The sequence below is a fragment of the Aethalodelphis obliquidens genome, unplaced genomic scaffold (assembly GCF_003676395.1).
Source record: "Aethalodelphis obliquidens isolate GAN/ISIS:26980383/991018 unplaced genomic scaffold, ASM367639v1 scaffold113, whole genome shotgun sequence".
In the NCBI taxonomy this organism is placed as follows: domain Eukaryota; kingdom Metazoa; phylum Chordata; class Mammalia; order Artiodactyla; family Delphinidae; genus Aethalodelphis; species Aethalodelphis obliquidens.
In genome coordinates this window covers 2,903,276-2,930,125 of record NW_020838057.1, presented here as the reverse complement: position 1 = coordinate 2,930,125, position 26,850 = coordinate 2,903,276, and the positions used below count along the sequence as shown (strand labels likewise).

General features: G+C 55.5%; 1 protein-coding gene across 1 annotated transcript; it reads left to right on the top strand.

The window, feature by feature from the left end:
- The first annotated feature begins 858 nt into the window (after positions 1 to 858).
- On the top strand, positions 859 to 25,165 carry SSC5D (scavenger receptor cysteine rich family member with 5 domains). Its single transcript, XM_027097419.1, has 13 exons — positions 859 to 1,443; positions 1,766 to 2,074; positions 2,772 to 2,891; positions 3,081 to 3,194; positions 3,539 to 3,847; positions 5,579 to 5,896; positions 6,145 to 6,321; positions 9,121 to 9,438; positions 11,640 to 12,212; positions 12,295 to 12,609; positions 12,767 to 12,934; positions 19,873 to 20,037; positions 23,112 to 25,165. Exons 1-13 carry the CDS (start codon positions 1,425 to 1,427, stop codon positions 24,968 to 24,970), a joined length of 4,764 nt encoding a protein of 1,587 aa, XP_026953220.1. The 5' UTR covers positions 859 to 1,424; the 3' UTR covers positions 24,971 to 25,165.
- The last annotated feature ends 1,685 nt before the right edge of the window (positions 25,166 to 26,850 follow it).

The window sequence follows — 26,850 nt, the reverse complement described above, 5'->3', positions numbered from 1 at the left end:
CTCCTCCTTCCCCAAGGTTGACATTAATTGTTGGCAGCGGGGGTGCTGGACTGGGGGCAGGGGAGGCAATGAGCTCAAGGCAGCCCTGCTCCCTGCCAGCCCTCTGACTCAGGCTCCCCATTACCGAAGTTTTTCCGCCTCACAGCTGCTTAGTGCAGAGAGAGAGAGAGAGAGAGAGAGAGAGAGAGTGTGTGTGTGTGTGTGTGTGTGCGCGCGCGTGCATGTGTGTAGTCGCCCTCCCCTACACAAGCCTTGACCCTTGGTTCCCCAACCCCTGACCCCAGTTTCCTCGGGAGACACGCAAGTTCAACCACGGCTCCCTCAGACAGGAGGTTGGGGACTTTTGCGTGCAGATCCACCGGGGGGGATGGAGAGGGGAGTTTCTCTGTCTCTTTTCCCAATCCAGGAAGTTCTTCCTGGTGTCTGGCTGCAAGCCCTCTTGCTGCACCGGGAGCCCCACTTGTGCCAGGTCCCCAACCCCGGCATCTGATGTGAATCCATCCTTGATGCTCTCTGGTCCCAGCTCGCTTCCCTGGCTGGACAAGAGAGGAGGCAGATGGGTGGGCACCCCACCCGTGCACCCCTGTCCCCCAGCGTACGCCCCTGCCTGGATGCTTCCCTGCAGCCTGCTGCCCCCAGGCCGGCTCCCCAGTGGGTGTTTGCAGTTGGACACCCTCCCTGCTGCCTGCCACCGCCCTCCTCCCCAGGCCTCAGCCGCCGGCCAGCCCCCTCCCCGCCCCCCCTCCCGTCCCCTGCTGCCTCCTCAGCAGCCTCTCCTCCTCCTGGCAGAGCGTCCAGCCCCTGCCTGCTCCTCCCCAGGTCCCGGGCGCCTCTGGCAGGAGCCTCCCTCTCTCCCCCGCCCCCCCACTTGGCCGCTAGCTCCTCCCCTCTCCTGCTCCTCTCCCCACTCACCCCATCCCTGCCCCGACTCTGCAGACATGAGGGTCTTGGCCTGCCTCCTCGGTGAGTGACCCTTCTCCTCGGGGACTTGGGCCTGGGCCCCACCCTCTGACCCCTGAGCTCACCCACTGGAGAGCCTCAGACTTCCGGGGCCTCATCCCTGTTGCTTGGGGGATACAGGACATCTGGCCCTCCCTTGCCTGATCCCCCAGGGACCCAGCCTCTGGCACCCCCGTCCTACCCTCTTAGGAGCCCCAGAGACCTATCTCCTACACCCCCACCCCCGCCCCACCAGCCCTGATCCTGTGGGGGGTCACCCATCATTTGACCTTTAGTCAGGCCCCTGGGGGAGTGCAAAGGGCCTGGGCGCCTGCCCTGAGGCATCTGGGGCCCCGCCCACCTCAAGGACCTGAACCTCGCCAGGCCCTCGACCCAGAGTCCTGCTTCCCAGCGGCGGGGTTTCTGGTTCAGAGGCATGAGGCCTCACTCTGTCCACCCCTCCAACCTCCCTTCCAGTGGCTCTGATGGGGATCCAGGCTGTTGGTAAGTGGCCCCAAACACTTCTTCCATCTGGCCTCACTCAGCTGCAGGCCCACCCCGTGCCCAGCCTCACCCTCCAATGGGACCCTGTTCGCCCCCATCCGCCTGTGACCTCGGGCACCACTTCCCCCAGGACCACCTGGGCGACAGCCTCCTGCTTCCTACGGGGCACCACTGCTCCCCTGGGTACCCAGGAGTTGGGCTCCCCGTTAGCGGCCAGGACACTGGCCTCCCGGTGATGCCCTGCAGGACAGCCCCCAGCCCGTACCCTCCCCCTGGCCCCAGGGTCTCCAGGACATCACAGCCTTTCCTCTGTCCTCCCCAGAGTGGCTGCGTCTGGCCGATGGCCCCCACGGGTGCGCGGGCCGCCTGGAGGTGTGGCACGGCGGGCGCTGGGGCACCGTGTGCGACGATGGCTGGGACCTGAGGGATGCTGCTGTGGCCTGCCGCGAGCTGGGCTGTGGGGGCGCGCTGGCTGCCCCTGGAGGCGCCTTCTTCGGGGAGGGCGCGGGGCCCGTGTGGCTGAGCGAGCTGGCCTGCCGGGGCGGTGAGCAGCAGCTGGGCCTCTGCCCCCACCGTGGCTGGAAGGCCCACATCTGCTCCCACGAGGAGGACGCAGGCGTCGTCTGTGCAGGTAAGGGGCCCTCGACCCCCTCCAAGGAACATTGCTTCAGAGACGACCCAGGGACACAAGTCCTCAGTCCAGTAACTCTGAGAATCCAGAAGTCCAGACACCCCACCTCTGACACCCCCTGCAAAGCCAGGACTTACCACTACCTTGGAGGGTTCCTGCCTCACTCAGGGCCTGCCCTCTTTATAGCATCTGGGGATCGCATGGCGGGGATATTGAGTAATATCTTCCAAACTGAGAGGGAACTTTGAGACCAATAAAGAAAGCAGTAAAGAACAACTATGAAGTTTACTGTGGGGAACTCATACAGGCAGGATGGATCTGGTGGGCAGTGATCCATTTATCTGCAGCTGTGCTGTGCACCACCGCAAAGGGTGCAGGAAGATTTAAAGGGGCCAACGCTAGAGACAGAATCTGAGTACCAAGGGAGAAGCATGTTTTCCTTCCCCCAGGGGGTCTTATGACCGTCATTCCTCATGGACCATTAATCCTCTATGTCAGCAAAAGGCATCCTTCCTGTTTTCCTATCAGACGAAGGCAAGGGTAAAAGTTGATAGGGAACCTCTCTGGCTTGGGCGTGTTCCTCGTGAGTGGGACAAAGCTCAGCCAGGCAAAGAGGGGAGGGGGCGGGGCCGCAGGCCTGAGATGGGGCTGACAAAACAGAGCCAGTGCGGTCCAGCCACACGCTGCTCTCCCGAAGGTCAGCGTGTGTCGGACTCCAGGGATTGGGACGACTCACCTTCAGTCCTGGATGGGGACCCCTGGCCGGGGCTGTCTGGGGAGCTGAGCCCCGGCTCTGAGGAGGCCCCGGTGATGCCTGGTGAGCCCCCCCCACATGTGCCCTGTCTCCAGCTTCGGCTGTGAGGGAGAAGGGACAGAGGCCCGTCTCCTCCACAATCCCGAGGGCCCCCGCCAAGGCCCCCTTCGGACCCCTGGGGACTCTCGGGACTGACCTGCGGCCCCAGGAAGTGCAGCTGCCAATCTCCCTCCCTGCTGTCTCCTCACCCAGCCCCCCGCCCAGCCGGGACCCCCCAGAGCGGCTCCCGGAAGAAGAGCCCCCGGCCGCCCAAGCCCGCCAAGTCCACTAGGGCCCCTTTGCTGACTGCCGGAGCCCCCCGCCAGGGTAAGTCCGCGCAGGCCTCCCCTCTGCAACAAATCTGGATGGGGTGAGGCGCTAGGCCCCGCTGGACCAAACTGGGACCCCCCCCTCCAGGTATGCGGGGGCACTGCATCCCCCGGGGATTCACAGTCAGGCCCAGGCTCCCCACCCGGTCAGGAGACCCGGGTGTCCACTCCCGGGACCCAGGCCCTTGGCCTGCTCAGATCCTGGCTCTCCCCTTAACAGCCGGTTGGCAGGCCCATCTCAGGCCACTGACCCCCCGCCCCCCCCCCCGCGGCTTGAATCCGCGTATCCCCAGCTGCCTCGCACGAGGCCCCTGACTGCCCCTCTCCCCGCCCGCCCGCCAGAGCGGCTGCGCCTGGTCTCCGGCCCCCACGGGTGCGCCGGCCGCCTGGAGGTGTGGCACGGCGGGCGCTGGGGCACGGTGTGCGATGACGGCTGGGACCTGCGGGACGCCGCCGTGGCCTGCCGCGAGCTGGGCTGCGGGGGTGCGCTGGCCGCCCCCGGCGGGGCCCGGTTCGGCCCGGGCGCAGGGCCCGTGTGGATGGACGACGTGGGGTGCGGAGGCGGGGAGCAGGCCCTGCGGGACTGTCCCCGAAGCCCCTGGGGCCGGAGCAACTGTGACCACAGCGAGGACGCAGGACTGGTCTGCACCGGTATGTGCCCGCCTCTCCAGACCCCTCCCCCAGGGCCACGCCCCCTCCTCCGCTCACCGAGGTCTCAACTTTAAGGAGCTCTTTAATCCCCTTCCCTCCCCCTCCTTCCCTCCCCTCCCTCCTTCCCTCCCCTCCCTCCCTCCCTCCCCCCTCCCTCCCTTCCTTACTCCCTTCCCCCTTTCCTTCTCTCTCTCCCTCCTTCCTTCTTTTCACACTCATTAAGCCCCATCCACACCGGGCACAGACCCAGTTCTCACTCTCCTGACTTTTAGGAGGCAGGGGTGGCCCACAGGTGTGGGGTAGGAAAGTTCAAGGGCTGCACCCACTAGAGGAGCCTGCCCGCCTACCCGCACAGGGGGCAGGAAATGTTTCAGTCGGTGGATGGGAAAGGGGAGAGGGAGCTACAGAGGAAGCTGGGAGCCAGCTCTGGGCCTCACCCCCACCTGCCTGGCCTCCTGGGTGGATGTCCTCGCCCCACCCTTCACGGATGCAGGACAGAAGCTCAGAGATGTAAAGCAGATGGCCCAGAACTTGACTGCCGTGTCTGTCCCACTACACAGATGGATCTGGGTATCTAGCGTGTAGGGTGTGGTGGGGATGGAGACCAAGGGGACACAGGTCGGGGCACAGATTGGTGGACCAGAGGCAGTGATGGTGGTGCCTCCGTGGGAAGCACATGGGGGCAGAAATGGGGCCTCTGAAGCCCAGTTCCCAGGAGGTGAGTTGAGTCTCCAGCGGGAGAAGAAGCTGTTGGGGAGAAGTGAACCCCACTGAGGGGCCCGGGGGCTTGGTATCTTACCAACATCTCTGCTCCTCAGGGCAGCCCCGTGAGGGAGCGTGTCACTCACAGCTGGGTGATGCAGGCAGGAGTATCTCCCCCTCTCTGGCCTGTCCTTTTCTCTAGACACCGACTGCAGGCTAGAGAGATGGACTCCACACTCCCCAGAGGTGACCCAACTCTCACCCCACGAAGACCCAACAGAAATGTACCCCCAAACCAACAAGAGGTTAACATCTAGACTAGTGGTTCTCAACCGCACTCCCCAGGTGATATGGAGACATTTCTGGTTGTCATGACTGTGTGGGGCACTGGGGGTGCTGCCGGCCTCTGGGGGGTGGAGCCCAGGGATGCTGCTGGACATCCTACTGTGCACAGGACGGCCCCTCACAGCAGAGAATGCCCTGACCCCCGTGTCAGGGGCACTAAGGCTGAGAAGCCCTGCTTTACAGGCTGGGGAAGGCAGCTGTGGAGTGGGGACCTGCCTGGGGAGGTGGGTGGAGGGCATCAGGGCCAGCGTCCCCAGGGCTCATCCCTGGGGAGGCAGGGACATGGGGGGCAGTGGATAGACCAGAGTTGAACTCTTGGAGAGCGACTTCCCAGCTCAGAGTCTTTCCCTCACTTGCAAACTGAAGATGGAATGGCTGCTTTCCAGCCCCATCTTGGGCGTGAAGCGGGACACTACACATAGCCTGTACCTGCTCACCCATCCTAGTCACTCGAGCAGGTGGCCTGTACCTGCTCACCCATCCTAGTCACCTGAGCATGAGGCTTATATCCACTCATCCATCCTAGTCACCTGAGCACGTGGCCTGTACCTGCACATCCATCCTAGTCACCTGCGTGCATAGCTCAGTACCTGCTCGTCCATCACAGTTTCCTGCGTGCGTGGCCTAAAGCTGCTTATCCGTCACAGTTTCCCGTCTCTCTGTTCTCCCTCTCCCCACGTCCAGGCCCGGCCCCCAGGCTGCGTCTGGCAGACGGCCCCCACGGGTGCGCGGGCCGCCTGGAGGTGTGGCACAGCGGGCGCTGGGGGTCCGTGTGTGACGATGCTTGGGACCTACGGGACGCCGCTGTGGCCTGCCACGAGCTGGGCTGCGGGGCCGCGCTGGCTGCCCCTGGAGGCGCCTTCTTCGGGGAGGGGGCTGGACCCATCCTCCTGGACGATCTTCGCTGTCGGGGAAACGAGACGGCCTTGCGCTTCTGCCCTGCGCGGCCCTGGGGCCAGCATGACTGTCATCACCGAGAGGACGCTGGGGCCGTGTGTGACGGTGAGGGGGCCCTGGGGGAGAGGCCAGAGCGGGGGCCTCGAGTGGAGGGGTGAGAGCTGGGGCGTCTTGTGTGTTTTCCGGAGGTGTACCCCAGGGCCCCGCACTCCCTCCGTCCAGCAGCCCACCTGCCGCATGTCTTGCTCATCGTGAAACCTCAGTCTCCATCGGGGGTCCTGGGGTGGCAGGTGTGGGGAACTGCCTGTAGCACAGCAGTGGGTGGTGGTCACCTCTTCCCTCTCACGCCCCAGGTATGCCTCTGGGATATGTCCCTCCCACGGCCCCCGCGGTGGGCAGCAACAGCTCCAGGCCCAGGGAGACTGCATCCAGGCCCCCGCCCCCCACGGTGAGCCAGGCTGCGCGGATAGCAGGCATTTCACCTCCGCCCGCTTCCCCTGCGGCCCCTCAGGAGCCTGGGCCGGAAGCTGGTGAGTCCCTCCTGCTCCCCTCACCCCAAATGTGGGGCTTGGCTGCTGCTGCTTTTTTTTAAGATTCTTTTCCCATGTAGGCCATCGCAGAGTACTGAGCAGAGCTCCCTGTGCTATACAGTAGGCCTTATTACCTCTTTTATATATAGTAGCGTGTATATGTCCATCCCAAGCTCCCGATTTATTCCTCCTTCCCCTTATCCCCTGGTAGCCATGTTTGTTTTCTATATCCGTGACTCTACTCCTGTTTTGTAAATAAGTTCATTTATACCCCCTTTTTTAGATTCCACCTATAAGTGATATCATCTGATGTTTGTCTTTCTGTGTCTGACTTATTTCACTCAGTATGACAATCTCTAGGTCCATCCGTGTTGCTGCAAACAGCATTATTTTGTTCTTTTTTGTCGCCGAGTAGGGGTTTAGCTTCTGTTTCCTGCCCCTCCGCCACTCCCCACAGCCCCCAGGTGCCTCCTTCACTGCCTCAGAGGTCTCGGGGAGAGGGAAGGGTGGAGGGGAGGAGACGGAGCCCACACTCAGAAAGCCCCTGCTTAGTCTAATGCTCTGCTCCAGCTGTCTTGAAACTCACAGGGCCGCCTCCTTCTCGCAAGTATCGAAAGAACTAGTCAGTGATGTTGTTTTAAAATACAGGCTTTAGGGGACTTCCCTGGTGGCGCAGTGGTTGAGAGTCCGCCTGCCGATGCAGGGGATGCGGGTTCGTGCCCCGGTTCGGGAAGATCCCACATGCCGCGGAGCGGCTGGTCCCGTGAGCCATGGCCGCTGAGCCTGCACGTCTGGAGCCTGTGCTCCGCAACGGGAGAGGCCACAACAGTGAGAGGCCCGCATACCGCAAAAAAAAAAAAAAAAATACAGGCTTTAGGGACTTCCCTGGTGGTCCAGTGGTTAAGACTCTGCGCTTCCACTTCAGGGGGCACAGGTTGATCCCTGGTTGGGGAACTATGGTCTCACATGCTGTGTGGTGCGGCCAACAGGTGAGACCACTGTCACTGCAGAGATAGTTGGTTTCTCACAATTCCCAAGAGGAGGGGGCACAGCCCGCACACGACGCAGGGCCACACGGGAAGCACCAGGGTCCAGCAGGAGGCAGAGGGAGCGAGGGGCGACGGTGGGCAAAGCCTGGAGTGTGGCTTCATGGGGAGGAATGGACAAGGCAGGGTGAGATGACTCCGGATGGGCTGGTTTGCATCATCTCGGCGGGTTCTGGAGCGTAGCTGCTGCTCCTGGTTGTCGGGTACATGCCCTGGGGTGATGGGGCAGGTGGATGATGGCTGGAGTGTGTGAGCCTGACACGAGGTGGTGGGTGAGGGCTCTGGGTGGGTTGGTTTCATATGAAGGGCACACTCCAGTGGTTTCCTGTCTCTGGGAATCAGCAATCCCTCCAGTGTCAGCAAGGCCCCGAGATGTCAAAGCATCAGGTACTGCAAATAAAAAGCCATGATTAATACAGCCATCTCCTCAAGGTTGCCGAAGGCTGAAGATGTGGGAACTTGATCGCTATTAGCTGAGGCCTGCTTCCCCTTTTTCTGAATAATAATAATAATAATGATAACAGCTGCCATAGACTCAGCTGTCACTGGCTCACATGACCAGCGCTGTTCCAAGCCCCTTCGTCAGGTAAAACCACCAGCCGCTGGCAGGGTAGGTACCGTCTGGTTTCCACGTTACAGACGAGGCCACACAGCTAAAAAGTCTGAAAGCCAGGACTCCAATGAAGGCAACTTGTTCCACAGCCCACTTTCTTTATTTTTTAAAAATCATGGTAAAATATACACAACGTAAAATTGACCATTTTAACAACTTTTTGTTTTTCTGGCTGTGCCACACGGCATGCAGATCTTACTTCCCCGACCGGGGATCCAATCTGCGCCCCCTGCAGTGGAAGTGCAGAGTCCTAACTATTGGACTGCCAGGGAAGTCCCATGTTAACCATTTTAAAGCATATAGTTTAGTCGTGAAAAATACACTCATCATGTTGTGCAGCCATCGCCACCACCATCTCCAGAGCTTCTTCATCGTTCCGAACAGATAGCCCAGGCCCATTGAACGCTCACTGCCCTCCCCTCCATCTCCCCAGCCCCTGGCACACACCATTGGATTTTCTGTCTCTGTGAATTTGCCAGCCAGGCACTGTGTGTAAATGGAATCGTATAGTATTGGACCTTTTGTGTCTGGCTTATTTCACAGAGCATAATGTTCTCCAAGTTCATCCATATTGTGGAGTGTGTCAGAATTTCTTTCTTTGTAACAGCTGAATCGTATTCCATCATATGGATGGACAACATTTTGCTTATCCATTCCATTCGTCCATTGATGGACGCTCGGGTTGTTTCCACATTATTGCTCTTGTGAATAATGCTGCTGTGAATGTTTGCATATGGGTATCTGACTGAATGCCCATTTTCACCTTATCTTGGGCATATATATCCCTAGGAGTGGAATTTCTGGATCATATGGCAATTCTGAGTTGAGCTTTCCAAGGAACCACCCTTTATCCCTGACTTTTTTCTTTTCTTTTTTTTGGCGTGCCGCGAGGCTGGTGGGATCTTAGTTCCCCAACCAGGTATTGAACCCGGGCCTCGGCAGTGAAAGCACGGAGTCCTAACCACCAGACCGCCAGGGAGTTCCCAACCCTGACTATTCCTGTGCCTGATGCAGACGATGGCACAGCACAGGCCTGGATAAACACTTGCTGCTGGGAAGGAAGGGTGGATGAATGGAAGGAAGATGGAGCGAAGGTGGAGGAAGGTCTGACTCGAATTCTTTGGGTCTCTCCCACCCCAGGGTCCCCCCAGCTGCGCCTGGTGGCCGGGCCCAGCAGGTGCTCAGGCCGGCTGGAGGTGTGGCACGGTGGGCGCTGGGGGACCGTGTGTGACGACAGCTGGGACCTGCGGGACTCGGCTGTGGTCTGCCGGGAGCTGGGCTGCGGTGGACCTCGGCAGCCAGACCCTGCTGCTGGCCGCTTCGGCTGGGGCGCCGGCCCCATCTGGCTGGACGACGTGAGGTGTGTGGGGACCGAGGCTTCCCTCGCTGACTGCCCTGCCGCTCCCTGGGGGAAGCACAACTGTGCTCACAACGAGGACGTTGGAGTTACCTGCACTGGTAAGGAGGCCCTGGCCATTCGCTGGCTCCGGGAGGGCTTCCTGGAGGAGGGAACGGGAACTAACATTGGCACTAACATCAACTGAGCGCTCACCTCCTAAGCCCCCGCCCGTGACCGTATTCACACCTCACGATGCGTCCAAATTGGTGGATGTTATGCCCATTTTACTGATGAAGACGCTGAGGCACAGAGAGGTTACACAGCAGCTAAGCGGCACAGCTGGGATTCTTCCTCCTCTTCTTCCCGCCAAGAATCAAGGAAGTCTCCCACCTAGAGGGAAGCTGAAAAGGAAGAGGAAAGGAAGCAGGCATGGGGCACCGGGAGATGGCAAGAAGCCCGTGTGACGGGAGGACCACTTGAAGTAGACTCAGGCTTGGCCCGTGTTCATTCATTTGCCGTTATTTATCCAGCGCCAGACACTGAGCTAGGTATTGGGTCCTCAGAATGCAACGAATGCAACCCTGGCCTTTGAGAGGCTCACAGTTCACTGTGAGAAAGAGACGCCCCGACAAATCGCTGCAAACCCGTGTGACACATTATCATTTGGGAGGTCCCCAAGACCACCCTCGGGTTCCATAGTTTTCTAGAAGGATTCACAACAATCAGAAAAGCTGTCTCGCAGTCCAGTGGTTAAGACTTCGCCTCCCAATGCATAGGGTGCAGGTTCAATCCCTGGTTGTGGAGCTAAGATCCCACATGCCTCGCAGGCAAAAAAACAAAACATAAAACAGAAGCAATGTTGTAACAAATTCAGTAAAGACTTTTGGGCTTCCCTGGTGGCGCAGTGGTTGAGAGTCCGCCTGCCGATGCAGGGGACACGGGTTCGCGCCCCGGTCCGGGAAGATCCCACATGCCGCGGAGCGGCTGGGCCCGTGAGCCATGGCCGCTGAGCCTGCGCGTCCGGAGCCTGTGCTCTCTGCAACGGGAGAGGCCACAACAGTGAGAGGCCCGCGTACCACAAAAAGACTTTTAAAATGGTCCATATCAGGACTTCCCTGGTGGCACAGTGGTTAGGAATCTGCCTGCCAATGCAGGGGACACGGGTTCAATCCCTGGTCCGGGAAGATCCCACATGCTGTGGAGCAGCTAAGCCCGCGCTCCACAACTGCTGAGCCCGCGAGCCACAACTACTGAAGCCCGCACGCCTACAGCCCGTGCTGCGCCAGAAGAGAAGCCACCGCAATGAGAAGCCTGCGCACCGCAACGAAGAGTAGCCCCCGCTCACTGCAACTAGAGAAAGCCCGAGCGCAGCAACGAAGACCCAACGCAGCCAAAAATTTAAAAAGTCAGTTGAGGGAAGAGGCATGTGGGGCTGGGTCCAGGAGAGACCCTTGTGGAGCTTCCTCACTTAATTCTCCCAGCGACGACGCATGACAACTCACGTGAAGTATTGCCAACCAGGGACGATCTCCCAGCCTTGGCGTCAGAGTGTTCATAGGAGCGCAGTCATGAGATGTGGCTGGTGGCCCACTGGTGGCCCGTTAAGTCACAGTGTTAGCAGAGATGATTTAGGTGGCCCTGGCCCCACAGGGAAACAACACACTCTTACCAGGCAGGACGGTGAAAGGGCTTGGAGCTTCCCCCTTCCCCCCGGCAGCCAGGAGCAAAGGGCCAAACCTTTCTTTGGACAAGATTAACCCTTGTCCTGCATCAGTAACCCTTGGCATCGCCCATGGTGTCTGCCGCCTTCCCTGTGCTGATCAGAAAGATGTAAGGTGAGCCGTGGCAGCTGGGAGGATGGAGTCAACCATTCTGCCTGAAGCTGAGGCACTTTCCCCTTTCCCTCCCCTCCTGAGGGCCACGGGAGCCACAGAAGGGTTTTGAGCTGGGCAGTGGCCTGGTACCACCCTGGTGGGGCGGTGAGAGCTTCCCCACACACACGGGGTGTGGGGGAAGACCAGTCAGAGGGTACAGGAAGCCAGGCAGTGGCTGGGCAGATGGAGAGGATGGGTCAGTGCGACGGGGTGAAGGGGGGCAGTCACATCATGATTGTAAGTGCCCAGAGGTGGGATGGTGCCGGCTGTGGCTGGCCACCGTATGCCCAGGTCTGGCACAGGGCCTGGCTCGTAGGAGGTGCTTTGTAAACGTCTATGATGTGAATGAATGCATGGGAACTTGGTGGTTGTCTGTAGGGGGAGATGAGAGAGAAGGACAATCACGGTGTCTGCTGTCTCCCCTGTCCTCCCCTCCTGTCTGCCAGGGACCCCCGGGCTGGACTCCATCTCAGACCCCTTCAGTTGGAGCTGGATCCCTGGCCTGGGTAGAGATCCAGATGCCTGGCTCCCGGGGGAGCTGGCCACCAAGCCCTCTGCGAGGCGGACCCCCAGCGTTCCTGAGAAAACCACCACCAAGGCCCCAGGGAAGATACCCAAAAGCACAAAGAAGTGGGTGACCAAAAACGCAAAGAGACCGACCACTCAGCCCGCCGTGATACCAACCACTAAGCACTCCAGGGCCACGGGCACCCACAGTCCCCCAGAACTGACCTCACTGACCACCACCACTCCGACCACTGATGCCTCCCGAAGACCGACCTCCGAGTTTACCACCAGGCTGACCACGGAGGACCCTCACAGGCTGACCTCACACACCACCGAAAGGCGGACTCCCCGGGTCCCCCGGGAACGGACCTCTAAGACCCTGGCAACACCAACCACCCAGGGCCCCCGAGAACTGACCTCTGAGGCCACCATGGAGCCATTGGCCGAGATCCCAGGAGTAGGTACTCCAGAGTCCTCCAAAGACCCAGCCCCCTCCCCCACTGGGGCATCAGGTGAGAGGAAGGAACGTGGAGGGTGAGGCTGACCCCTCCTAACCCCTGCTGACCCCTCCTGATCTGGGCTGTCTACCAGCAGGCCTGTTCCGGGTTCGTCTGGCTGATGGGCCCAACCGGTGTGCCGGGCGGCTGGAGGTGTGGCACGCTGGACGCTGGGGGACAGTGTGTGATGACAGCTGGGACCTGCGGGATGGCATGGTGGCCTGCTGGGAGCTGGGCTGCGGAAGGGTTAGGCCCCGCGTGGGCAAAACCCACTACGGCCCTGGCACCGGGCCCATCTGGCTGGATGATGTGGGCTGCAAGGGAAGTGAGGCCTCGCTGAGCGACTGCCCCGCTAGGGCGTGGGGACAGCACAACTGTGACCACGAGGAGGACGTGGGGCTCACCTGCACTGGTACGGCGGGGGACGGGGGCTCAGGGGCCAAGGAGTCAGGGTGGCATGGGGGTGGGGACCCAGAGTCACTCCAGGAGATTCGGGAAGGGGACTTCAGAGCAACAGCAAGGACCTCTGAGCCGGGTCGGGGCTGTCCCCTTCCCCAATTTCTCCCAAGGCTATGCAGATGAGGAAGACTATCCCCCCTGGACCTGGGACCCCACGTCAGGAGAGGACCTGGCCAAGGGGACCACCGCTGCAGCGGTGCCTGCACACGCTCTCCCCTGGGGCACGGCTGGGAGCACAGGGGCCCCCTCCCCAACGACGAGGTGCCTTCCAAGCACAGGTGAGGGGCATGGCCGGGGTGGGGAGGGGCCCTCCATAAACCTCTGTGCACCTCCCTGCCGGGCTTCCAGAAAGATCCTCCTAAATGAGCTGGCCTGGGTCTCAGAGACCCCAGACAGGTTCTCCTCAGCTCCAGAGACTCTAAGAACATTCCCTTCCTGGACTCAGCAGTAGCGCTGTCCTCCAGAGCCTAAAGGAGACCCATCCCCACCCCCTGCGGTGTGATCTGCAGAGAATCCGACCAGGCTCAGCCAAGCCCCGGCCCGCAGTCCTCCTGTAAACCAACCCGGGCCTTGGGAGCCCGTGTCCCTCGATCCGGAGCCTCGACGGAAATCCCCCCAGACCTCACAGCCCAGGCCCGCCCTGTCACCACGTTGTCTCCCCACCCCAGCCCCTCAAACCTGTTCTCCCAGCTCACGCTCTGGTCAGGGTCGGGCTATGGCTCAGAGGCGGGGTGGGGACATCCAGGTCGAGGGCTCTGTCCTCAGCCGGACCCCCTTCCTCTGGCCAGTGGGAGCAGCCTCCAGCCCCTCAGCTCTGTCCCTCTCTGCCCCTCCGCCTCTGTCTCGCTGTCACCTGCTTGCCTCCTTCCATCTCTGCTGCCAGGGGCCTTGACCTTGACCCCCGGGGCCTTGACCCCCCTCAGATGTTGCCCATTTCTCTACCTTCCTCTGTGTGTGTGTGTGTGTGTGTGTGTGTGTGTGTGTGTGAGGTCTCTGTCCTATCCGTGCGCAGGGTCTCTCTTGATCACCCCCTGCTCCTGTTTCTCACATTCTCTCTCTATCTCTCTCTCTTTTTGGCCTCGCCTGTGTGGCACAGGCAATCTTAGTTCCCTGACTAGGGATGAACCCGCGCCCCCTGCAGTGGAAGCGCAGAGTCTTAACACCAGACCCACCAGGGAAGTCCCAAAGGAATTTATTTTACTTTTTAATTTTATTTTAAAATTTTTATGTATTTATTTTTCCCTTTCAATTTCTCACCCTCCTCATCTCAAACACTTTTTTTTCACCGCCCATTTCTTTCTCATCACCTTTCTAATTTTTTTTCTTTCCTTATCAAGTTCATACTCGCATCATTTCTATTTCTCTCTTTATTTCCCCACAATCAACTTCTCTTTATCTTTTCCCCTCTGCGTCTGGCTCTTTTTTCTTTCATTTTCCATTTCTCACTCCCCCACCCCCAACCCGTATCTATTTCTCACTGTACTTCATGGCCAGTTTCTCTTCATCTCTTCTCCTGTGTCCTCCTCTTTTTATTTACATTTTCAGTTTCTCACGCTCATCGTCTCTGTTTCTCACTATTTTTCACGGTCGGTTTATCTTTTCAGCTCCGAGTCTCTTTTTTCTTTCTCTTTCTCTGTCCCTCCTCGTCTCTATGCCTCGTCAGCCTCTCTCACCATCTTTCTCATTTTTTCTCCAAGTCCACACCCCGTCACCGCTGTTTCTCCCTGTTTTTCACGGCCAGTTTCTCTTTCTTTCCCTTGAGTCTTCCTTTTTCTTTCACTCTCACCATCGCGCCCTCCGCTCCGTTTCCCACTCAACCTCCCCCCCACCCAGGGTCGGTTCTTCCCTCAGCTTTTTCTCCGTCTCCTCATCCTTCTCGCTGACTCTCCATCCTACCATTTCCCGCGTGGCGGCTTCTTCCCCCGGCTCTGCCGACCCCGTCCCCCCGCGACGACCGCTCTCTCCCCCCAGGTGTCGCCGCTTCTGCTCCATGTCCGCACCTTAGTTAATAGTTCCCAAGCATGCCTTTACACCTTAGCTATACAGGTGGGACTCCCTAATGCTATATTGTTTCCACATGTGTTACCTTTTCCCGCACCTTTTCCCGCGTTTTTCACATGCTCAACACGCATGCGCACTCCGAGGGCCTCTGCGAGAGGGGCGGGGCCTCGGATGGAGGGGCGGGCAGGGCAGACTTCAATCGCCCCGCGCCGTGTGACGTCACAGGCGCGGTGCGCCTCCTGATTGGCCGGCTGGCCCACGCCGCGGCAATAAAAGCGGGTGAAGAGGTTGGTGACCTCACAGAGTGGCGTCTGCCTCGGTCTGGTCTCATTGCGGCGGGGTGGGTAGGGGGGCGCGGAGCAGGCATTGGAGGTACGGAGATTTGGGGTGGGGGGCACCCGAGCTGTGAGTTAGGGCTCAGTTTCCAGAGATGATGCTCCTCACCTGGCAGTGTGGCCAGGATTTCTGAGCTTTGTTCTCTGCAGCCCGGCGCCACCTCCCTTATCCCGTAGCGACCTCTCGTGGCGGAGAGGTCCGATGCTGGGCGCGAGGCACAAATAAACACAGAACTAGGAATTGCACGATGGAAATCTCAGGGGTAACGTGTACAACCTTAGTAATGGGAAGACTTGGAGGGAGGTGCGGGGTGGCGTGGGGAGAGGGGAAACGACAGACAGGAATTCCTATCCTCGTTAGCAAGGTGGCCTTGAAAAAAATGACTGCTTCTTTGAACCTCAGTTTCTTCCTCCGGAAAAAAACGAAAACCGGAGCTCCAAGGACCCTGGAAAGAGTCAAGGAGAGCTCACTGTGCCAGGCACGCATGATTCCAGCTGGGTGACATAGGTCCTGGTGTTGCCCCTGTGTTTCAGGTGCGGGAAAAATGAGGCTCAGAGAAATTAAACTTTAACTTAGGAGCCATTATTGAGATCCATTTTAAACGGTTTCGCGCACAGTTTGCTTGTTGGATTGGAAAAGATTCTGGAATAACTGAAGTCATTGCAAGAGTGAATTCTGTAGTACAGCTCGCTGGGTTCCAGCTGTGGCTGCGCTGGGATTAGAACAACGAGCTGGATGACCTCAGGTCCCAATCCAATGAGCAAAATGTGTGTGAAATCATTTAAAACCGCAAAACATTGGTTGTTAAAAGTTATTTACCGTAAATGAGCAACAGCTGCAGGATCCCAGGGACGGAGTGATTATTTCTAGTAGAGCAATTGGGAAAGACCTCGCAGAAGAGATGGTGTCATTTTCACCAGCAGACACCAGGAGGAAGGGGATTCTCAGAGGAGCAGAGGCTGGAGTTGAGAAAATTGCATTGCCTGTTTAGGGCACGTCGTCTCTGCTAGACTTTTAGCTGTCTTGTGTTTGGCTATGTCAGTTTCTGTTGTTGCCATAACGCGGCCACACATTAGGGGCTTAGACAACACACGTTTATTATTTTGCAGGTCTGGAGATCAGAAGTCCCACATGGGTATCACTGGCTAGAATCGAAGTCAGCAGGGCAGGGCTGTGTTCCTTCTGAGGCTTGAGGGGAGGATTGTTCCCATGCCTTTTCTAGCTTCTAGAGGCCCCTCCATTCCTTAGCGCATGGCCCCTACCTCCATTTTCAAAGCCAGCAATGCTGCATCTATTTCTCTGGTCCTTCTTTTGTCTTTACATCTTTGTCACTACAGCCGGGTTAGATTCTCTCATTTTAAGGATTTGTGTGATTAGATTGGGTCCACTTGGATTAACATAGGATAATCTCTTCATTTCAAGTTCTGGACCCATAATCATATCTGCAAAGTCCCTTTTGCCAGGAAAGGTAACATATTCACAGGTTCTGGGGATTAGGGCTTGGACATCTTTGGGGAGCGTTATTCTGTCTACCACAGGATCTATGTTGTAGAGACTTAGTAGAGACTTTTTACATACTTGTTGAATGAATGAATGAATGAATGAACCAGTGAGAGACCGCTGTGTAAGTCTAGAGAGAGTGTACAGGAGATGAAGCTGGAAGCTTATGAAGGTTGAATTCTCACTTTCCATTTCACTGAAGCAAAATTTCTTGAGGCTTCCTGGATGATGGAATTTGGAGACGCAGACATTAATTCATGTCTGAAATGTTTGCTGTGTGGCAGGCATGAGTACTAACCCCTGGGAACATAGCAGTGATGAGCACAGCAAGGGAGGGGGAAGGGAGGGCTAAGTGTTATAATTTAAAATAGGATGATCAAGAGATGACTTACTAAGAAAGTGCCATTTAAGTGACAACCTCAAGAAGGAGAGGGGGGAAGCCATGCAGATAACTGTTTGGAGAGTGTTCTGTAGAGAGCGGACAGCACATGCAAAGGCCCTGAGATGGGGGTGTGCTTAGCTGGTTCAGGAAACAGCAGTAAGGTCAGTGGGGCGGAAGTGAAGTGGTTGATGGGGATGATGGCAGGAGGTGAGGTCTGTGGTCCATTGTAAAGACATCTGCTGTGATGAGGAGCCTGGAGGGAGCTAAAGGAGCCTTCCAGACAGAGGGAGCAGCATGTGCAAAGGCCCTGTGGTGGGACCTTGGGAGACGGGCAAGAATGCTGGCCTGGCAGGAGTGGAGTGAGCCAGGCAGGGGGAGAGTGATCGGGGATGAGGCCCGTGTCTGGGTTTTATTCTATGTGCAGAAACCCTTGGCATTTTAAGCACTTTAAGTTATGGAGGATGTGATCACATGTGTATTTTCTTTCTTTTTTGGGGGGGTGGGGGGGCGCGCCTTGTGGCATGTGGGATCTTTGTTCTCTGACCAGGGATCACACCCATGCCCCCTGCAGTGGAAGAGCAAAGTCCTAACCACTGGACCACCAGGGAAGTCCCCCACATGTGTATTTTCAAAGCATTCGCTCAGGATGCCGCAGGGGGGTGGATGTAGGTGTAAGAGTGCATGCAGGGAGACCAGAAGGTCCATGCAGACGTGACGGTGGCCTCAACAAGGGTGGCAGTGGAGACTGAGAGAAGTGCAGGTGTTCAAGCTACATTCCGGGGGTTGAGCTGGTAGGTTCGAGTGATGCGTTGGGTGCGAGGGTTGAGGAGAGAGAGTGAGGTAGGGGATGGGGACCCGCCTTTTACTGGACCAGGGAACGCTGCGGGGTGGGTGCACAGGATCCAGAGTGGGGATATTAAGAGCTCCATTAGTGATGCGTTCGACACACCCAAGTGGAGATATGAGATATGCAATCCTGGAGCTCCAAGGAGTGCCTGGGAGGAGGGAATCTGCAGCTGCGGGAATGGATGAGGCTATGCAGATGGACAGCCGTGTCTAATGGAGTTTCCACACCCAGTGGGGAGGTGGGATGACTCATGGACTCGGGATATCGCTGTATGTCATGGCTGCGCAGAGGGGAGAGCATCCAAGATTAAATGCCAGATTACAGGCTTCCCTGGTGGCGCAGTGGTTGAGAGTTCGCCTGCCGATGCAGGGGACACGGGTTCGTGCCCCGGTCTGGGAAGATCCCACATGCCGCAGAGCGGCTGGGCCCGTGAGCCATGGCCGCTGAGCCTGCGCGTCCGGAGCCTGTGCTCCGCAACGGGAGAGGCCACAACAGTGAGAGGCCCGCGTACAGGGAAAAAAAAAAAAAAAATTAAAATGCCAGATTACATTTAGAGGTTGCGTGGTAATATGAGCATCAATAATAGCTAATATTCATTGAATAATCTCCGTGTGCCAGGCACCATCTAAGTGCATCCCATGTTTGTTTGTTTTTGGCCGCATCGTGTGGCCTGTGGGATCTTAGTTCCCCGACCAGGGATCGGACCCAGGCCCCCTGCAGTGAAAGTGCAGAGTCCTAACCACTAGACCACCAGGGAAGTCCCCAAAGTGCATACCATGGTTTAACTCACCTCCTCCACGTGGAACATTATGATATGAGTACTATCCTTGTCCCCATTTTATAGGTAGGGAAATTGAGGTCCAGAGAGGTCAGGACAGCGAAGGGCAGAGCTTGGATTCAAACTGCAGAATTCACACTCATAACCACTCCAGCCACGGAGACTGGGAAGAAGCCTGTGATAGAATTAGCTCTGAAGAACCCAGGAAGCATAGAACAGGGTGTAACTTCCTCAAGGGGAAGCAGGGAGTGACCTTGGAATCAAATTCTAAATAAAAGCTCAACAGGGAAGGAGTGAGGTGCGACCCAGGAGATCTACCCCCAGAGGGAAGATGTTGCTGCTCAGAAGCAGATAGACCTGCTGGGTCTGAAACCCAGTGCTGCTCCTTAGCTGTGTGGCCTTAGGAAAATTCCTTGCCCTCTCTGGGCTTCAGTTTGGTCATCTGTAGGGAAACTGCAGCTTCTTTGCCCACCAGCTCCCCATGAGATTGCCAAAAATTTAAAATGTCTCTCAGCGGCAAGGATGAGGGATAAGGGTGGGCAGTTTGACATCTAGAGAGATGCCTTCCGCACGGCAGTCCCACAATTAGGTGTTGAGCAATTCCCACTCATGAAGAATCCACTGCAGCAAAACATTGGCTACAACCGAACCGCCCATCCACAGGGGCATAAATAAATCGGCAGTTGTGTGTTTATACGATAAAATGTTACACAAGGTTAAGAAAAAGAAGGAACTAGAGTTATATGCATTTAACTGAAAGGACAGCTTATCACTTGCCAGCCCTGTGACCCCATGGAGTAGGTGCCATTACGATACCCATCGTACAGGTGAGGAAACAGAGTCGTGGAGAAGTGAAGTGACTTGCTCAGCCAGCTAGGAAGGAATGCAGCCAAAAAGCAGGCTGTGAGAAGGTGTTTGCTGTATATATGTATATGTGCAGTCTTTCTAGTTGTAGGAAGCTAACACATGTGGAAACAATATAGCATTAGGGAGTCCCACCTGTATAGCTAAGGTGTAAAGGCATGCTTGGGAACTATTAACTAAAGGCTTCTCTGACAAAGGGAAGGGATGTGATTGGGCCTCGCAAGGGCTGTAACTCTGCAATGCTGCTTCCTTTTTTTCGATGTATATTTTAATTTAAAAAATCTCATCGATCACACACTAATGGATCACGAATGAGAATGTGGCCATATCTTAGAGCACATTTTGAGTACACACGGACCCAGGGAGTATGCCTGCACTTGGTGGGCTGACATTTTAACAGGAAGACAGCTTCAGTTTGTGTTCTTGATGGAGTCCTCCTAAAACCCGGCATCTTGGAAAGAAATCTTCACAACACTGTTATTACTCAGTTCTCCCCGTATCTCTCAAGGTGGCGAGGATGGTTATGAGCCTTCCTGGACGTGGGATACACCTTCAGGAGAGGTCCCAGCCAAGGGGACCCCCACCGCAGGCATACCTGGACCCTCTGGCACTGCTGGCACCATCAGGAGCCCAGGCCATCCCTCTCTAGCTCCAAGGGTCCGTGGGGATACAGGTGAGGCATGTGGCTGGGGCGAGGGGGCCAGGGTGTTTGTGTGGTGGGATGGAGAGGTGGACTCCAGATTTCCCCATGGTGACCCAACTCTCACCCTAGAAAGACCAGGCAGAAATATATCGTGAGACAACGGGTTATTATCTATACCAGTGGTCTTTAACTGGGGGCAACTGGCAACATCTGAAGACATTTTGGGTTGTCATGACTGGGAGCAGGGAGGCTACTGGTACCTGGTGGGTAGAGGCCAGGGATGTTGTTACACATCCTCTGGTGCACAAGGTATCCCCCACAGCAAAGAATCATCCAACCCCAGATGTCAACAGTGCCAAGGGTGAGAAACCCTAACCTATACCATGTAAGTCACTCTGACAAATAAGAAAATGATAGGAAATCCTATAAGAGAATGGGCAAAAGATACAAACAGGCGATCTGCAGAAGAGGAAGCCCAAATGCCCAACGAGTATATCTGGAAGTGCTCACATTCATCATGAATCAGAAAATTCAAATTAAAACAATGACGAGCATGGAAAAAAATTTGAAAGGTAGATAATACCAAGTGTAGGTGAGGGTGTGGGGAGACAGGCATCCCCACTGGCTGTAGCAATTCGATAAACACAACCTAGTGGTGTTTAGTGAAATTAAATATGATTATACGTTATTACCCAGCAATCCTGCTCCTAGATCTATATTCCAGAGAAATTCTTGCACAGGCTTATAAGGGAATATGTGTGAGGATGTATTAGGGAATTGGAGGCAAGTTAAGTGTCCAACAGCAGGGTAACAAGGAAGAGAAATGCAATGGTTACACGTGATGGAATTTTATGCAATAGCTAAAGCAATGATGAGCTATATACACAGCAACATGGATAGGTATGAAAAACATAATACTGAGGGGAAGGTCAAACAGAATGAGATTTCCAGCAGAATATTATTTGCAGAAATTAAAAGCACAAACACAAAAATACACATACACTTATATATTAACATAAACACATCTACGCATTCCGTATTGTTTAAGATCACACATATGTTTAAGGCCATATGTGAAACACACTAGAGTGGAGGTACCTATGGGAGAGGACGAGGGGATGGAGATTGGGGTTAAAGAGGAGAAAAAGTAAAATAAAACAAGAGAAGACATCGCAGGGACTATTAATGACAACGCACAGTGGGGTATGAGTAGCTTAGCTCTCTGCACCTTGGGTCTGAAAAATTAAAAATCAATACCACTCTAGGTTACTGAGGCCCTGTTCTATCGAACTAAGCTGAGATTCTTGAAATAATAACTAGGCACAGTTAACATTTATCAAGCAATATACCATGTGTCAGGCACTATTTTATGCACTTTATATGTATTATGCTTTAACATATTTATATGTGTTAATCCTCGTAGCAGCCACATGAGCCCTTCATGAATGATGTAAGTGCTATAATTGTTCCCATTTCACTGATAAGAGAAATTGAGGCACAGACATCAATGACTATGGCAGTATAAATAATCATGAGAATGCTTGTCATGTGCTAGGCATTGTGTAAGTGCTCTGCACAAACACGATCTCTGAATCCTCATGATTACTCTACAAGGGAGGTATGTGGATATCTATGGTTTACAAATGGGGAAGAAACTGAGATTCAAGGCAGGTAAGTAACTTGCCCATGATTACCCAGCTAGGAAGTGATGGAGCTGGGGTTTAAATCCAGGCAGCCTGGCTGGAGGCCAAGCCCTTTACTTAACTGCTCCTCTGGCCCTGCAGGGGGACACGACGCACCTCAAAGACCCTGCAGAAAAGTGGAATTCTGTTGAGCTGTGCTGTTCAATATGGTAGCTACTGACACAGGTGGCTATTTAAATTTAAGTGAATCAAAAATTTGAAAAAGGAAGGACCTACTGTATAGTACATGGAATATACTCAATATTTTATAATAATCTATAAGGGAAAAGAGTCTGAAACAGAATATGTATATATGTGTGTGTGTATGTATATATATCTGAATCACTCAGCTGTACACCTGAAACTAACACAACATTGTAAATCAACTATACTTCAATTTAAAAAATTTTAAAAAAGAAATCCATTCAAAGGTAAAAAAAAAAGAAAATTGAAAAAGGAAACATTCATTCCTTAGTTGAACTAGCTACATTTCGACTGCTCAGAAGCCACAGGTGACCAGTGGCTACCATATTGGACAGCACCGAACATTTCCATGACTGAGAAAGTGATACTTAATGGCCTAGGTTCTGTATGTAAAGGAATTGGGTTCAGATCTTGTCCCTGGAACTTTCAAACTGTGTGTGACCTCAGGCAAGTTACTTACCCTCTTGGCCTTATTTCTCTCATCTGTAAAAAGTGCTTAAAATTCACATTTACCTGGAAGCAGGGCCTGGAAGAGGGTAAGCCTTCTCATTTTACTCGGGCCTAAAATTTGGGGGCATTCCAAACACTTAGTAATGAAGATAAATAAGATCTTAATACCATAGGTTAAAAAACAAATGAATGCAAAAACAATCCACGATGAACTAAATAAAATTTTAACTAAAGTCAGGATCTGACCTACCTCACCAGGATCTGACAGAGCCAATTTTAGGGGGGATTCCGGTGAGGTAGGTCGGATCCTGTCTTGGATTAAAATTTTGACTTTTTGTTCATTGTAGATCTTTTGTATTAATTTTGATTGTTTAAAAATATGGCGTAAAGAGATTTGTCTTGATTACTAAGATTACCCTTCAGATTCCCCCTCATGCTATGCACCGTCTCCCACTCCCCTCTCCCTCTTTATCTCCCTTCATCCCATCTCTGCCTTTCGGCCCCCTCTTACATCCCAGGTACCCCTCCACATCCCACCTCCCCCCTGCCGCCCATCTCCGCATCTCCCGGAGGGGAGGACGCCAGGTGGCGCCTGGAGACATGGAGGAAGCGTGGAGGTGGGGCACTAGGGCGGATGAAGTCTGCCGGCGACCCATGACATCACAAAGCTTTCTGCCTTCCCATTGGTCAGCCCACCCCTAGGAGGCGGACCATGCCGCGGGGTGGGCGGAGCAGACTGACCTCCGCCGGCCGTCTTTCCTCCAACAGGTTCACTGAGGAAACCGTGGCCCGAGCGACGGCTGCGGCCCACAGCGGCCAGGACTGCGCCCCCCACCACTTCCCCAGCTCCCTCCGCCTCGCCGGGGCCCCCGGGCCCTGTCCTGACCTCTGACTCCGCGCCGCAGCTCATCCCCACAGCAGCTTCAACGCCGGAGGTGACCTCTGACCCTCCCGCCACTTTGCCGCCCAGCCCAGACCCGGCCTCCTGGATGAACTCTCACCGCACCTTGACAACCCCTGGCCTTACCTTGTCCACCCCTGATGCCACCGTGTTTCCAGCGCTGACCCCTGGGCTTTCACCCACTCCACCACCCACCATGCCCAAAGAACTGACCTCTGACCCCTCTGCACCGGCGGTGGTGACCCGTCTTTCCCCTACCTCAGAGCTGACACCAGAGTCTGACACAACCCCAGTCTGGGACACATCTCCATACCCCAGCACAACTCCAGAACCTTCTAGTTTCCCAGACCCTTCCACAAGTCCTCACCCCACTACCATCCCTCACTCCACCATGACCTCTCACCCTACCACGACCTCTCACCCCACTACCACCCTTTACCCCACCACGACCCCTCACTCTAAGACCTCTCACCCCACCACGACCTCTCACCCCACCACAACCCCTTATCCCACCATGACCTCTCACCCCACTGCCACCCCTTACCCCACCCCCACCCCTCACTCTACCACAGCCTCTCACCCCACCATGACCCCTCCTCCCATCACCACTGCTCAACCTATCACAACCCCTTACTCAACCACAACCCCTCAACCCACCACGACCCCTCAACCCACCACGACCCCTTATCCCACCACAACCTCTCACCCCACCACAGCCCCTTATCCCACCATGACCTCTCACACCACCGCCACCCCTTACCCCACCCCCACCCCTCACTCTACCTCAACCCCTCACCCCACCACAGCCCCTCCTCCCATCACCAGTGCTCAACCTATCACAACCCCTTACCCAACCACAACCCCTCACCCCACCACGACCCCGCAACCCACCACAACCCCTCCTCCCATCACCAGTGCTCAACCCATCACAACCCCTTACCCTGCCACAACCCCTCACCTCACCACCACTGCTTACCCCACCATGACTCCTCACCCCACCTCAACCCCTATGGTCACTGCCAAGTCCCTTCTAACTTCCTTGGGAACAGAACTTCCCTTTCCCTCTTCAGCACCAACAGTCAAGCCCAGCCCACACCCCCGGTTGACCTTCGCAGGGGCCCCTCACCCCTCCACGTCCCAGATGTGGAGCCTAGAGCCCTGTCCAGCAACAGAGTCCAGCCCCTGCAGGCCCTCTCCAGCCCCCAGCGTAGACACACTGTCCACTGAGAACTTCAAACCACCCACAAGCCAGAGCCCCAAAGTAACCTCTCCACCTACCCAGACTCCACACTCAGCCTCTGACCCCACTGTGACCCCTGACCTCCACCTGTCCCCTATGGCCCCCCCCTTGGATCAACCTCCCCCTGACCGCCTCACCCTAGGGCCAACTCCTGGTCAGAGCCCAGGCCCCCTTGGCCCATGTGAAGCCCCAGTGCCACCTGTAAGGGTCATGGCTTGTGATCCGCCTGCCCTGGTAGAGCTGGTGGCTGCTGTGAGGGATGTGGGTAGCCAGCTACAGAGGCTGACACAGGCTCTGGAGCGGGACCAGCAGGAGCGCCACGCCCTGGGACTGGGGTTGACCCAGCTGGTGGAGGCTGCCCAGGGTCTGGGGCAGCTGGGTGAGGTTGTAAAGAGACTGGCAGAGGTGGCCTGGCCCCCCAGCACACCTGCACCAACCACTACTACCCCAGAGGAGGAAGAGAGGCCTCTGCGGGGAGATGTGTGACCTCATCTGGGGTCTGAGGGACTTAAGACACTCCCAAACCCAAATAGGAAAACCAAAGTATCTAATTAAAAACAAAATGTGAATGATGTTTCTGGGGGACTAGAGGAGGTGGAATCACAAGATCTGTTTGTGAATACAACAGGCACCATGTGAGGTGGTGAGGATGGTGAGGACGATGGTGACAGTGGTGATGAGTATGATGGTGGTTATGATGGTGAAGATGATAGTGATGGTGAGGATGATTATGATGATAATGGTGGTGGTGATGAAGGTGACCATGATGGTGGTGATGCCTATCCTGATGGTAATGTGATAGTAATGATGAAAGTGATGGTGATGATAATGGTGGTGATGGTGGTGATGGAGATGGTGGTGGAGATGATGGTGATGATGATGGTCATGAAGATCATGGTAATGACTATTGTAATAATGGTGGTGATGGTGATGATGGAGATGATGGTGGAGACGATGGTGATGATGATGGTCATGAAGATCATGGTAATGACTATTGTAATGATGGTGATGATAATGGTGATGATGGAGATGATGGTGATGAAGATGATCAGGGTGATGATGGCAGTGATGATCATGATGGCAGTGATAATGGCCATGATGAAGCCCCACGAGGGCAGAAATCTTTGTCTTGTTCACAGATGTATGCCCAGCTCCTAGAACAGAACCTGACACCGACTGCACCCTCCATTAATATTTTTTGAATGACGAGTGCGTGATAATAATAACTAGTGTTCACTGGGCACCTCCTATGGGTCAGGCTCTGTTCTGAGGGCTTTGCGTGCATGATGTCATTTTACCTTCATGAACACCCACTGAGGAGGGTACTTTACCACAGCTCAGCAGGGGGAGGGTGAACTTTGGAGCCTAAATGCCTGAGTTTTGAGCCTTTGAGGGCATGACCCTGAGCCAGTTACTTAACTTCTTGGTCTGAGTTTCCCCATCTCTAAAAGGGAAAATAATAATAGTACGCACCTCAGGGGCTGCTGTGATGATTAACTGATAGATTAATACCTATGTGAGAGTGCTTAGCACAGGGCCTGGCTCTTGATAAGTGCTCAATATGTGATGGGTATTATTGTATTTATCCCCATTTTACAGATCAGGGCACTGAGGCGCAGAGACATTTGGTTGTGTACCCCAGGCCACTCAGGGAGTGCGTAGTAGAGTCATGATTGGTACCCAGGCCTGTCTGACCCAGGGCCCTTGCTCAGAAGATATTACGTGCCCAAATCAGATTATCCTCGATTCAAGGCTGCCTCTTGGCTCTGGGACTCTAGCCGTTAATTTCCTTTCTCCAGCCTCAGTTTTTCCACCTGTACAATGGGGATAGTGGTCGTTCCTGCCTCCTGGGGTGGTTGTGAGGATTAGATGAGCTAGTGCAGGTGAGGACACAGCTTAGCACACGTGCTCAGTTAACAAGAGTGACCATGACGGCTCCTAACCGTGCTTCTCTGTGCCGGACACAATGTGGACTCTTAATACACTACATCCCACCCTCACTATAGCCCTTGGGGGGAGGAACTTGACCCCTGTTTCAGAAAGGGCATTGAGGCTCAGAGAGGGCAAGCCCCTTGCCTCAGTCCACAGAGAAGAGCTGCGGGGACTCAGAATAACAATGCAAATTCCTCGGCATCAGACTTGGCCTGGGGTTCCAGGTTAGGCTTCCACGATGGGCCCCCGCTGAATGTCCTTAGGTGGGCCTCCTCCTCTCTCAGCCTCAGCTTGTAAACTGGGGGCTGTCTTGGAAGACCCCCCAAGTTGTATTCTGGCTGCTGCAGCCTCAGGCAGGGAACCATTCCCTCCTCCCCACCTCTCCCCAGACTGGAGCCTGGCTCAGAGGTCCTGGAAGGTCATGGAGCTGCTGC